The 13,654-nt window shown below is 37.4% G+C and overlaps 1 protein-coding gene across 5 annotated transcripts in view; it reads left to right on the top strand.

Annotated features, from left to right (window-relative positions):
* The window catches only part of DCLK2 (doublecortin like kinase 2), a 104,536-nt gene that overhangs the window by 20,841 nt on the left and 70,041 nt on the right, over positions 1 to 13,654 (top strand). For 4 of the 5 annotated variants that reach the window (XR_014175891.1, XR_014175892.1, XR_014175893.1 and 1 more), the window contains exons 3-7: positions 2,751 to 2,853; positions 4,446 to 4,550; positions 8,421 to 8,471; positions 12,306 to 12,400; positions 13,486 to 13,558. Coding sequence is in view for 2 of the 5 variants with exons in the window: in XM_081959510.1 (XP_081815636.1) it covers positions 2,751 to 2,853; positions 4,446 to 4,550; positions 8,421 to 8,471; positions 12,306 to 12,400; positions 13,486 to 13,558 (427 nt within the window). In the remaining 3 variants the exon portion in view is untranslated. The remainder of the gene's footprint in view (positions 1 to 2,750; positions 2,854 to 4,445; positions 4,551 to 8,420; positions 8,472 to 12,305; positions 12,401 to 13,485; positions 13,559 to 13,654) is intronic. The other variant, XM_081959511.1, reaches the window with a different exon arrangement.

The raw sequence follows: 13,654 nt of genomic DNA, 5'->3' as shown, positions 1-13,654 counted from the left end.
AGGGCTCATCTAGATGGAATAGGAGATAATCTTTTAAATGAGAGCAGACCAAAGGAGGCTGTGCTTTCCGTTCCTCCTTTATTATAAAAATTCTGAGATCATCCCGACCTTGCTCAAGTATTCAGGTTGCAGCTAAAGCCTATGTCAGGGTTCCAAATAGCATCCGATAAAAATCAGAGTCCGAGGCAAGAGATTCCTCAAAGTACCAATTTTTTACAATGGTCTATGTCGAGACCATCTACCTGCCTTCCTAAGCCGTGGTGGAAGCTGCGGAGGCCGCGGAGAGGGAACGCCAGCTTCCACCACGGCTTGGGAAGGCGAGTAGATGGCCTCAACATCCTTGCTCAGTTGTTAAATTATTTGGAGCACTCCATTTGTAAACTTACTTCATTAAAAGCATCATTAAAAGTTGTGTGTATAAGCTTTTTTCTTCCATAAAGAGGTGATAAATGGAAAACTGTCTTTAGGAAGCCAGTATAATTCGAGTGATGTTGGAGAAATGGGAAAGTTCATATTGTGACTGTTCCAATTTCTATGCTATGAAAACAGGACTAAAAACAGATCAGATTCCTTATTTAGTCAATATTAACAAGCCAGTAAAATGGAATCAATTGCCATTATAATTCCCCAGTTAAAATGGCAGGGTTTGTGTCAGAAGGGAGGAAAGTATAACTTCCCATGAACGAGTCCCAATATCATAAACGTGCTAAGACATTTCTTATTACCTTACAAAATGTTTATAATTCCGGTTCTGTTCAGTATGTTTCATTGTCTATTTCAGTTAGTCTATTTAGGGATTTATTTTATGTGATTTACATTATATCCTACCTTTTTGCCAGTTATGCCCGTAGCAAATTAAGTGATTAAAACTATCATTCTTATTTTTTTAAAATAAAACACATCAAGAAAATATCTTGCGTAGGTCTCCAGCTCCATAGACAAAGCATGCCCATACATCAAAGGTCTTGTCTGCGTTGTAAAAATAAATAGAAGCAGTTGTACTTGCTGGAAGACAAAGCTTATAAGAAACCATCAAGAATGCCTTCCCACCACTTTTGCTTCCAGTGAAGGAATAATCAGGGGAAGGAGTCCTCTGCAAAATCATAACGCTCAGTACTCTTAAATAAAATCACATGATAAAGTCATAAGTCCAGTTCTGAGTCAAATTATCTTTCACAATGAATCATAAATTTCTGGAGGCAGCCTCAAGAAACAGTGTGATGGTTTGATTACCTGTCATTGCCAAATACTTCTCAAGGGGAAATTCCACATACAGTTGTACAGTAATTCATGGACAATTTTAAGAATGCTTCTAAACAAATAATATCAAATGCATGCTAGAAGACAGCTAAAAATGTGTAAAAGAAATTTCCAAGAAAGCTAAGCAAATAATACATTGAACTTTGCTTTAAGTAACATTTATTTTATAGTGCATTCATATCAGATGATATTATATTTCTTTCAGTCATCCTTCAAAAACATTTTATTCTTAAAGATATATCTGGACATGTATTCGGTTATCTGTAGCCTTCATGAATTTGTCTAACACACTTTTAAAAATATACATTCTTGTACCTCTAGCACTGTCACTGTTTTTTGAAAGTGAAATCTATTGGTTAGACCTGTTTTGTCATTCACTGAATTTCTTATTATTCAAATTTGTTTGAATAATAACTTTCACATAATAAAGTTTAATCATGTTGTCTTCTCCTTCTATATCAGGGGTGTCAAACTCGATTTCATTGAGAGGCGCATCAGGGTTGTGTTTGAACTCAGGACCGGGGTGGGCATCACTCGTGTCAGGGCACATGTGGTGGCCAAGTGTTAAGGCAGGACTTCCCTCAGATCTTCCCTCATAATCTTCCTTCCTTCCTTCCCTTCCTTCCTTCCTTCCTTCCTTTTCTTCTTCCCTCCCTCTTCATTCTCCTTTCTTCTTCCTTCCCTTCTTTCCTTATTTTTCCTTCCTTGCTCTCTTCCCATCTCCCCTTCTTTTTCTTTGTCTTTCCTCTTTCTCTTTCTCCTTTCCTGTCCCTTCTTGTATGCTCAAATTTATCCTTTTGTTTTGTTTTTACTTTGTTTTGCTAGCCTTCTGCCAGTGAAAACGGAGCCCAGGAGCTGCATGCACCCCCAACCCCCCCCCCCGGCCCCATTTTTTGCTGCAATGGCCTCTTGCAGCTCCTGCATGGTTAGACCTGTAAAATGTGCTATTTCTGAAAATGTAGAATGACACTTATTTTTGGATGCTCTGCTGCTTCCAATCCCAATTCAAAGTACTATACCTATAAAACTTTATATGGCATGTCACTGGATTATTTTAAACAGTGACTTAACCAGAATGAGTCTTCTCTTCCTTTTAGGTCATTCAGAGAGGGCCTTCTTAGGGTGCTGTACTCTTGGGAAGTGAGGGAGCATGGGTCAGATGAATTGGGACCCCAATGCTATGGCGTAGAGTTTGCTGGGAATGGTCCTTCCCTGCTGCTTAGTAGAATAATGTCATCCATTACCTGTTCTTGATAATTTTTATTGATGTGATTATTTTCATGTTAAGATCACTGTTGAGATTCATGTATAGTATCCAGAGTCATGATATTGGGGTGATAGAAAAAAAATAGAAATTGTACATATACTACCATTCATTGTCTATTTGTGTTTAAGTAATTGCCTATGCAAGGCATATCATAAATGCATAATGTGATGCCTGTTTCTCAGTCTCTTATGGCCCCTTGTGACGTTGCTTTTTTTTGTTAAAGGTTACCTGTTTGCAAGACTTTTTTGGTGACGATGACGTTTTTATTGCCTGCGGACCTGAAAAATACCGTTATGCTCAAGATGATTTTGTTCTGGACCATAGTGGTAAGTATACACACCTAAAATGCTTTATGAATTGTAAGATTCCATTTAACCCATTTGTATCTATTAACTGACTGAGTGATCATAATATAGACAATATATCATCCATTCTTATAGAGCAGGGGTGTCAAATTCAAGGTCCTTGGGCAAGATCCAACCCATGGGGTGTTTAAATCTGGCCCATGGGACTGGCCTGGAAATAGCAAAGGACCAGACCGCAGTGCCTCTGCAGCAAAAACAGGCTGCGTGAGCCTTCCCCCCCCCACATCCCATTTTGGCGGGCAGGGTACTGCAGGAGGTATCCTTCCTGTCTTCCTCTTCCCGGCCGGCCTGCAGAGGAGAACTACAATATTGATCTGGCCCTTGAAGAAATCCAGTTTGATATCTCCTATTATAGAATAACTCATGTGATCACACCCTGGCAGAATATACAAGCATATTTATTTATTATTTATTTATTAAACTTGTGATATCATTGGACTATTTAAGTCTCTAACCAATTGACAGTAGGTTGGCTGCTGATTTAATGTTTAAGGCATTTAATCAGCTTCAGGTTTAGATGCTTTGAATCTGAATATATCCATTTTCTGCTAAATTACTAAGACAGCCCAACCCCCAAATCACATATAAGGGGGAATTTGAAGGATATACAGCTGGAATTTCAGAACATGCTGCCTGTTATCTTATTCTCATTAATTCATCTCAGTAAATTATTTGGGTGCCAAACATGATTCTGCAGGCTTTTTGTGCATAATACAGCACAGGTTTGTTAATGCACCACAAGTGAAACTCTACCTGATTGGAACAAGGTCTGTAGCAATCCACCAAAACATTATAATATCCCACTAATCCACACTGTACTAAAAGAATAGTTAACCTGTCCACAATTATACAGAAAAACATAAATTTACATTCAGGTCTCTTATTCTACAGCATCATTAAGAAGCCACTGATCAAATGTAGATTTAAAACAATTTGGGGAAGGATTTATTGCAACAGTACTACACACTGAGTTAGCAGCTGTGTTTTGTTTATTTGGTAATAACTACCGTGTTCCCCTGAAAATAAGACCGAGACTTATTTTCTTTTGGGAATTTGTTACCCACTTACTTTAAGATCACTGCAGCCAAGCTTCCAATTCCCCAACACCTGTGGCACTGCTGCCTGATTTGTTCTGCAGCCGCCAGACGCCACATGGCACATTGTGTCATTGCCGCCACTCGCGGCAAGAGGCCACATGGCACATTGTGCAATTGTGCGTGCGAGTGGTAGCACTGGCATGACGGACTATGCAACTTCCTGTCATGAGCGGTGGCACCAGCGGAATGCAGCATGTGGCATCCTGCCGTAAGCAGCAGCACTGGTGCAATGTGCCAATTGGTGTCTGGTGCAAGCAACCACTTATATTAGGCACACATGTAAAAATTAAGCTAGGGTTTATTTTCGGGATAGGTCTTATTTTCGGGCAAACATAGTATTTAGGAACAGTAACTTAGGAACGTCTACCTTTTTGGGTGGTTTAATTGAAAATATTTCAATTAAAGTGGTTGTGCATTGAAAATATTTATTCTACTGTCCTTCTGTGTTGTTTGCAGAATGCCGTGTTATGAAATCATCTTATTCTCATGCATCTGGAACAACAAGGTATTCTGGATCTAAAAGTCCTGGACTTTCACGTCGAAGCAAATCCCCAGCTTCAGGTAACTGAAAACAGAACTGCTCTTTAGATATCCATTTTTTTCATACATGGCTCAACCCCTGTGGTAGAATCAAGCAATCAGAAACTAGTGACTAAACATTTAAACTTACAAAAATTGCCGGTACAATAAATAAATTGATACACAAAACAAGGAATAAATACCCCTGAAAGCATATGAAAAATCATGTAATATACTGCAACAAATAAAGCTTAACTCATTTTTAAATGTTCAGTAGCATTTCAACATCTCTAAGGAGGCAATTCCATAAAGGGAGCATAAGATACTGTGATTATTGCCTTTTTCACTAACAGCAAGGAACATGTGAAGGCATTTAAGAACCAAGCACTCTAGCAGGTTCCCGCAAAGCAACTTACAACCTTTAAACCATTAAAAATCTTAGCAGGGGATATGCCAAATATGCACAGATTGTTCCATGCATCGAACAACTGTTTCATGTGGCCAATGCCTGACCCCAAACATGCTGTTTTGATGTATTTGATACATGGAGGGACAAAAGGGAGTGGGAGAACAGGGGAAAAGCCAGGGATACTGGTAACTGAGAAATAGCTGGAAATTTCATGGTAGGTGGTCTGGTAGGCTATGCTGTGGTAGTACATGATGGTGATTGGTTTTTAATTGATTAGCATGTGCTGTTTTGACTTGTATTGTTTTTGCAATTTTGTATTCCTTGTCTTTAAATGTTTTTAACAATTGGTAAACCCCTCAGAATTGCTGGGATTTGGGCAGTATATAAATTTAAATTAACTTATGGTGGGATGCAGAGTCTGCCAGATATTTAAACTGATTTGGCATTTTTAACTGCTTACTGAGTGCTTCCCAAGGACCTGGTGTTAGCAAATGATGTTCTTTCATGGTGTAAAGGTGTTGTTGCAAGATGTAAGCTGTTCCAAGTACAAGTAGATGCTGACTTATGACCACAGTTGAGCCTGGAATTTTGCTTATAAGTCATTGTGGTCGGAAGTTGAGTTACCACACGACCAGACACAATTTTAACTCCATTTTTACAATGGATGTTAAGTAATTAACTGCAGTTTTTAGGCCAGTAACGTGGTTGTTAAATGATCATAAGTACAAATCCAGCTTATCCAATGGGCTTTTTTTTTGCTAAAAACAGCAAAATCTTTGCAAAACACAATTATGTGATTCTTGGACACTGCAACTAGCAGGGTTCCAATATGTAAGGGGCTGTCACAAAGAAGATGGGGTCAGCCTAAACTCCAAAGCACCTGAAGCAGTGGTGGGTTCCTGCCGGATCGTACCGGATCGCGCGCTCCCTTTCGGCGCTGAACCCAGAAGTACGTTCTGGCCCCACCCCTGGCGACGGGATGACGCTTGCCTGCGCTCCACCAGCTCGGCTGGGACCGGAGACGTTTCTCTGCTCAGCAATGTCTTCAGTGGAGCGGTGGCAGCCTGGCAGGCTGAGCCTGCCACCCTTTCAGGCGCTCCGCTCCGCTGAGGAAACGTCTCCGGTCCCAGCCGAGCTGGTGGAGCACAGGCAAGTGTCGTCCCATTGCCAGGGGCGGGGCAAGAACGTACTTCCGGGTTCAGCGCCGAAAGGGAGCATGCGATCCGGTGCGATCCGGCAGGAACCCACCACTGACCTGAAGGCAGGACAAGAAGCAATGGACGGAAACCAATCAAGGAGTGAAGCAACCTAGAACTAATGAGAAATTTACAATTAATCAGTGGAACGAGTTGCCTCCAGAACCTATGGGTACTCCAACACTGGAGATTTTTAAGAAGAAGCAGGATTCCTACTTGGCAGGGTTTGGACTAGAAGATCTCCAAGAACCCTTCCAACTCTGTTATTCTGTAAATGTGAGCTGGTTACCAAGAGCCCAAAATGCATTCATGTGACCACAGGGGTTGCGTGGCGGTTGTAATTTCAAGCATGAGCCATAAGTAACTTTTTTTGAGTCCATCATAACAGTGAATGGTCCTTAAGCAACCAGTTGTAAGTTGAGATCTACCTGAAAGCTGCCTTTTGCAATTGACTGATGGTGATTTTGTCAATGCTGATGATGTTTAAATAGTGCCCCAGATGTTTTAGAATTGCACACAGAGCACCTATTAGAATTGGTACTACCTTTGTTTTGCCATAGTCATTCTACTTCTATATGCAGGGCTTTATATTTTTGTGATTTTATGCAATTATCATTATTATCCATCTGTACCTTGGTATACAGTAGAAGTCTTGACCTGAGGCCTGGAGGATGTGGATAGAAGAAATATAGGCAGGGGGAAGTTATAATTAGAGTGAGTCGTTGTGCCAGTTTTGACCATTCCTGGAGAAATAAACATTTCTAGGTAGAACTCACATTACTGGCCTCTTCTACACAGATTACCGCAATGTGCTCTAGATAGGGTGGCCTTCAAACACTGCTGAGAAGATGCAGATGGTGCAGAGTGCCTTTTGGCAAGCAAAGAGCCATTGCATATCACACAGAACACCAAACAGGTGTCTTACGTGGTTTTGAATCCAGGTAGCTATAGAACTATTTGCTTCAAACTAAGTGCCATATCCAGTATACCAGGTATGTATACTGAAAGTTTCTTCTCACTGGACATTCAACGAAGAGGAAGAAATCTGTTCTTTTCTGTTATGACACTAATTTTCTGGAATTTCCCCCTGCTAAACAGAAATCCTGAGGGCACACACAAACCCATTCTGACTTTCAAAAAAGCTACTAAAACTAAGCTGTCCCCCCAAAATTTTTGTCATCCAGAACACTTAGTAATTACTATGATTATGAGGTTTTTATTTTAATAGTAATATTATAGTTTATTTATGAATTGTTTTGATTGTTTTGGGTAAGTCATACTGTTTTGGATGCTAAACCATCATAATTCATTTAACATAAAATATAATGAATAAATATCCATAATGGCAATATCCAGCTGCAGAACCTATAATAACCAACTCCAGTAGTTTCATATAAAGCAAAAATGTGCTTTGTACAACAGAACTGCCAGGATATGTATCCTGTTAGGGTACAAAATAGTATTTAAGATTGTTCCTTCAAGTAAGAGAGTGACCATTATACAGCAAGTCTCTAGTCACCAACTGGAAATGATGGTCAAATCCTGATGAAATGAAGTAGGTCAACAGTCACACTTTCTCTGCCTCTTTTCTGAAAGAAGTCACCAATTTGGGCAACTATGGGTGATTTTGTCCTAACCAGTCTTCAACACTGAATTAGGTTCAGATAATCAATGTACTTACAGACATTTTGACTTGGAATGTAGTTGTGAAGAACAATGCTGGGCAACAGCTTCTCAACGTTAGAATTTGTGGGAAATGTAAACACAAGACTATCATTACAGTTTGCTTTAAAAATTTGGTGGCTGAACTCAGGGCAGTTCTCAGGTAATAAGCAAGACAAATATCAAAAGTATCATATGTACACTGCTGTCCAAGTGTAAGGACCAAGGTGATAAATAATGTAATGTGCTTCACGTAGCCTCAGTATTGTATGGCACTAAAATTAAACAGACAGTAATTAAATTTATTCCTCAGAAAGTATGTATGCTCTGCTAAATTCATGGTTTTAACTTAATCTCAAACCGACTTCCTCACCTTTCCCACAACACGGTTATGCTTGAAGCGCTTTAAAAATGCTTGAAAGTTTCTGTTATAATCAACTGCTTTCAGCTTGAAATAATTCAGGTTTGAAACACAATGAGTTTTTATGTTAGTTTAAGTGGTATCTGTGATAATATATTTAAGTTTTATCATATCTTTGCTAGAAAACAAATAGTTGAATTTTCCTCTTCTCTCTCTATCGTTTTCTCTTCTTGCCTATGAATAACCTTTCTTCTTTTTCTTTTTTATCAATTGAATGAGTACAGTAAAGAGGGGTGGCCAGTACTCCAGTACATGCTCTTCAGCAAAATCCCCAGGTGAGCCATTCATGCTATGGCTTCATATCACCATCTTGTCTCCTACATTTCTATTTTACTTTTTCTGTCTGTTGATCTACTCCCTTATCTTTATATTACACATGTTATGATTAGCAAAACTAAGACTTAATGGACTTTCCTTTTCTGTAACACCTTGGGAAATAATCACATATGTGATATTAACATTATATTAGATAACTGATTTATTAAGATATCATTTAAGTTGATAATCACTATTAAAGAAAGATATGTTAACCCAACATATAACTAAATTTGAGGTTGGAGGCATTCAGTTACAACGACATTTTTTTTAAAAAAAATAATGAAGTAAAGCATATTTTATAATTTGCTTATGTAGAAAAGTGTTCCAGAAATTAAAATCATGTTAATTAGTTTTAGTGATTTGTATATCAGTTGATATTAGTAACCATAGTGGCTTCCAAGGTCTTGATAAATGCAGCTGAATTAACTGTTTTGCTTACAGTATAGGTTTATAAATAGAGTTTTGTAAATACAGTATACAGTATAGTTTTGTAAATAGACTTGTGAAAGGTGCTAGTGGCCACTTTCTTCTTCACTTACAAGACATTAGTTCTCATTCTGGTTTCCCCATGGAGTGCTAAGATTCAATGTTTTGAATATTGTAGATAAGTAACTTTCAGAACAATATCAAAACTTTATACTTCAAATAAGAAGGAAAAAATATTTGTCATGCATATTAGTGTCTTTTGTGGTGGTGGTGGTGGTTGTTTTGGTTTCTGACAATTCTCTGATTGTTTTTCCCTTGTCTTCCATTGCAATATGGCTTTCATATTGTGTGGATTCATCACTCGCACTTGTTTGAAGCCAATTGTAAGGATGCTTTTCAGAAGATTTTCCTTTTGACAATTTATATTTTATGATGTTTGGAGTCGTGCTATTGAACATGGCCAGCTGGCTCTGTTCCAGACTCCTAAAACTGATTGATGATTACAAAAGTTAAAAATTCAATTCTGGTTCTTTGTAAATGCAAGGAGAGTAAACTACTTGCTGTTTTATTTTGTGTACCCAATAGATTCAGAGAACTTGTATAGTCTGCAACTTGCTTGATAAACATAGAGGCACTCAGAGGAAGATATAGACACTTGCAAATGTGGTCTAAAAATAAAATGAATTTTCTAGGTGTGGGTAGACGGTAGCTCTCCAAATTCCCAGTTACCTCTTCACATTCTGTCTGAGTATTCTGTGTGTTGTGTACAGATCTGAAAAATGCCAAGGCAGGGAAACCTATTCTTAATCATTGGGAAATGTAATGCAGTTAGTTCAGAGGAAGAAGGCTAGATTCTCTGTATGCATGTTGGTTGTAAATATTAAAGACTTTTATTTGTGTATGTATTTTTTATTTATTTTAAATCTCATTTGGCATATTCATCCTTGCAGATATTTCACAAAGCACCTGTTAAATGAATGTTCTGCTGCCCATTATAGATATTCTTTACAGAATTCAAATGTGTAAATTGTTACAAAGATTTCCATGGAAACTAAATATCTAGTTGACAGACTCATTAAAAAAAGCAACTGAACTATGGTTGAAAACAGTATGGCTCCAAAAGCATTTTCTTCTCTCTGGGAAATCATGACAACACTAAAGCATAAATTATATCGTTGGGAGTGTGGTTGCTATGTTCAGACACCTTATAAATAAGCTACTGTTGGTACATGTTAGAGTCTGATGAAGCATTACAAAAAAGCTTAGAAAGTCCATTTAATAAAGGATGTATTATTTGTGCATTTGTTTTATTCACAAATGTGTATGGCATCCACACCCAAAAGCAAAATATAAAGGTAATTATAATGCAAAGACATACATTTTCAAAGAAGTGCATTAAGAACGTGAAATATAGAATGGAAAAAAATAAAAAATGTCTAATGTAAAATTTGGCTGATAATATTCAACTACACATATAATTTCTAATAAAGTTATATAACCTTATCTTCTACTATCCTTTGTGTAGATTAATTCTAGATTTCATTATACTTATTCATACAAAGCTTACATCTGTAGCAGTGGTGGGATTCAGCCAGTTCGCACCACTTCCGGAGAATCGGTTGTTAAGTTTCTGAGCAGTTTGGTGAACTGGCTTTTGGAAAAAATCATTAGGACAGAGAACCGGTTGTTAAATTATTTGAATCCCACCACTGATTTGGTGGCAATCCACTCAAAGATGGCAAATGTTATCAGGTTTTCTATCTGTAAAGTGAAGAGGCCATACATTTATCTTTCCAATGTTGCGATGTTGGTTTTTTTAGCCATAAGGGCACAGAGAATCCATTTATGTTGTCCAGTTGTGAAATTCCATGTGCTAGGTATGCAGTTCAAGAGAATGTTATCCTTTGAAAACTTTAGCTTTTTTTAAGCTTCATAAAATTCATATACCGCTATTGTCTATCAAAATTTAGTAACTATAGGACATTGTAAAAATGTGTGTTTTAAAGAAGCATGAATCTCTTTGACTTACTACCACAAAAGTATATGAAGGGTAAAACAAAAACGTAACAAATCTAAAAGACTTGGTTAAGACAGGTTTTAACCCTCCTCCTCGCCCACCCAAATTGTAGTAAGGACAGATCTGACTTGGCATTTGTTCCACGATATAGATCTCAAGAAAACAAAATTGACTTTTTACATTGTCTCAGCAATCAGGTTTAATTTGAAGGAGACTATAATCAGTGGTTGGACCTGCAAAAGATGTTCCATTGAAAACACAAGATGTGGAGGTCAGATTTAAAGGATAGATACTCCTGTATATAACTTGGGTCTTAGTCTTGTAAACACATTGAACCTCATAGTTATTGCTACAGGAGTAATGTAGCACCTGTGACACTCACCTAGCAGGTGCACTATTTGAGGCCAGCTACAATTTCTGAACCATCTTCAAGGATTAGTCCATGCAGTAATCCATTGGGTTTTCTTCAGAAGGATGTACTGATAAAACATCTGATAGTGAAACAATTAGAACTATCAAGTCAATAAGCAAAACTGATAGACAAGATACTATCAACTGTTCCCAGTACAATATAGGAGAAAACTCTTTAACAGCAACTTTCCCAGTTTGCTACTTGAGAAATGTGGGAACTGTGGTCAAAATATACAGAGACATTTGTTAAGTGAGTTTTGTCTCATTTTATAATATTTTTTGCCTCAGTTGTTAAGTTAATCACTGCAGTTGATATATTAGTACCTGATTGTTAAGTGAATCTTCCTTCCTCATTGGCTTTGCTTGTCAAAAGGTCGCAAAAGAAAACCCCATGACATTGGGACACCAGAATGGTCATAAGTATGAACCAGTTGCCAAGCATCTGAATTTTGTTCAGATGTTCCTGTAGATGCTATCAGGGTCATATCTATGAAAAAATGGCCATAAGTCACTTTTTTTTCAGTGCTATTGTAACTTTGGTCACCAAATGAATTGTTGTAAATTGAAGACTACCTGTAAAAAGAAGGATACCAGTCTGGAAAAGGTTGTGCTGATGCTTGAATTGACATACCAAGGAAGACTTTCTCATCAAGTCTTAAGGATATCCAAGGAAAAGAAAATTCTCGGGGGGTGGGAGGGAGGTTGAACCATTGGAAACAAAAAAAATAAGAATTATTTGGGAACCTCCCCCTCACCCCAACATTAGGAACGGGATTTAACAGCTCTTTGATAAGCATATCTTGTTGAACTTATTATAATTCTCATACTGTGTATCACCAGACAGTTAACATAGATAAAATGAAACCATCACCTCTTTACTATAACTCTAACTTTTACGTTACTGATTAACATGTTCATTTCTCTTCTTTTTTATAAGTCAGTGGAGCCCCCAGCAGCCAGATTTCTACTCCTAAATCAGCAAAATCATCTAGTTCTTCACCAACAAGTCCTGGAAGTTTTCGGGGACTCAAGGTATGTTTTATGTAATTTCACCTGTTTCATAAAAATATTCATTTACATTTAGAATATTGGAATACCATAATCAGAAATTATTATTAAATTTAAATTTATTATTAGGTTTTAGATTTAAAACCTAAAACAGATTCCAATTTGAATATTAATCCCTTACAGTAAGAGCAGTTCAACAGCTGGCATGATCAATTGATTTCATTGGCTATAACCAAACTAGACCGATATCCAACTTTCATTTAGACTAGTTTTCTTTCCAAGTCTTTAATTCTATTAGTCTTTTCTATTTTTGTTTCTTTTCGGTTAAAATCATATAGTAAAAATATAGGTTATTGTTTGGGTCCAGAAATACTCAAAATGGACCCATTGCAATAAGTGAAATTTAGGTTCATTAATGAGTTTTTTTAAAGTCCCACTGATTTTCAGTGTTACCTGCTCAAGAAGTCTAAAGGATTAAATATGGTTGTTGCTAAAAATATATATGATGATGCTTTAAGAGAAAAATGGGATTGCCACCTACAATCGACAGTATGCATGTAACGAATTTATCTGATCCAAATAAGGGATGCAATGGCTCAGTGGCTAAGATGCTAAGCTTGTTGTTCAGAAAGGTCGGTAGTTTGGTGGTTCAATTCTCTAGCACTACGTAACGGAGTGTGCTCGAAAACATAAAAATGCAAGTAGAAAAAATAGGAACCATCTCTGGTGGGAAGGTAACAGCGTTCCGTGTTCCTTTGGCATTTAGTCTTGCCAGCCACATGACCACGGAGACATCTTTGGCTCTTCGGTTTTGAAATGGAGATGAGCACGGCCCCCTAGAGTCAGGAACGACTAGCACTTATGTGCGAGGGGAACCTTTACCTTTACCTAAGAAACTAAGTTAGACTCATGTATTAACAGATACAAAGACTGTTAGAGAATGCCAGTAAAATCTTATTTGATGTATGATGGATGACTGAAACTATAGTTCAGAAATATTAAATAACAGTTATTAAATATTTAATATATATTAAATATTTCAATTTGTTTTGCAGTATGATTTTGATGTATGTTATTGCCATAGCATTAGTTATTTTATCTACTGACAGATTCTCCCTTCTTGTGAATCTTCTTCTAATGTAAATGGTGTGCCTGAAATATCTCCTTCCCTGAGTCCTGAAGGTAAGAATCCAATTGGACATGTTAGTGGTAATTTCAGGTCATTTCTTAAAATAAACATCCACGTAAGTTTTACTATAATATAGAATTTTTTTTATG

Source organism: Natrix helvetica (genome assembly GCF_964273705.1).
Source record: "Natrix helvetica genome assembly, chromosome: 7".
Classification (NCBI taxonomy): Eukaryota; Metazoa; Chordata; class Lepidosauria; order Squamata; family Natricidae; genus Natrix; species Natrix helvetica.
This window is presented reverse-complemented; position numbering and strand designations above follow the sequence as displayed.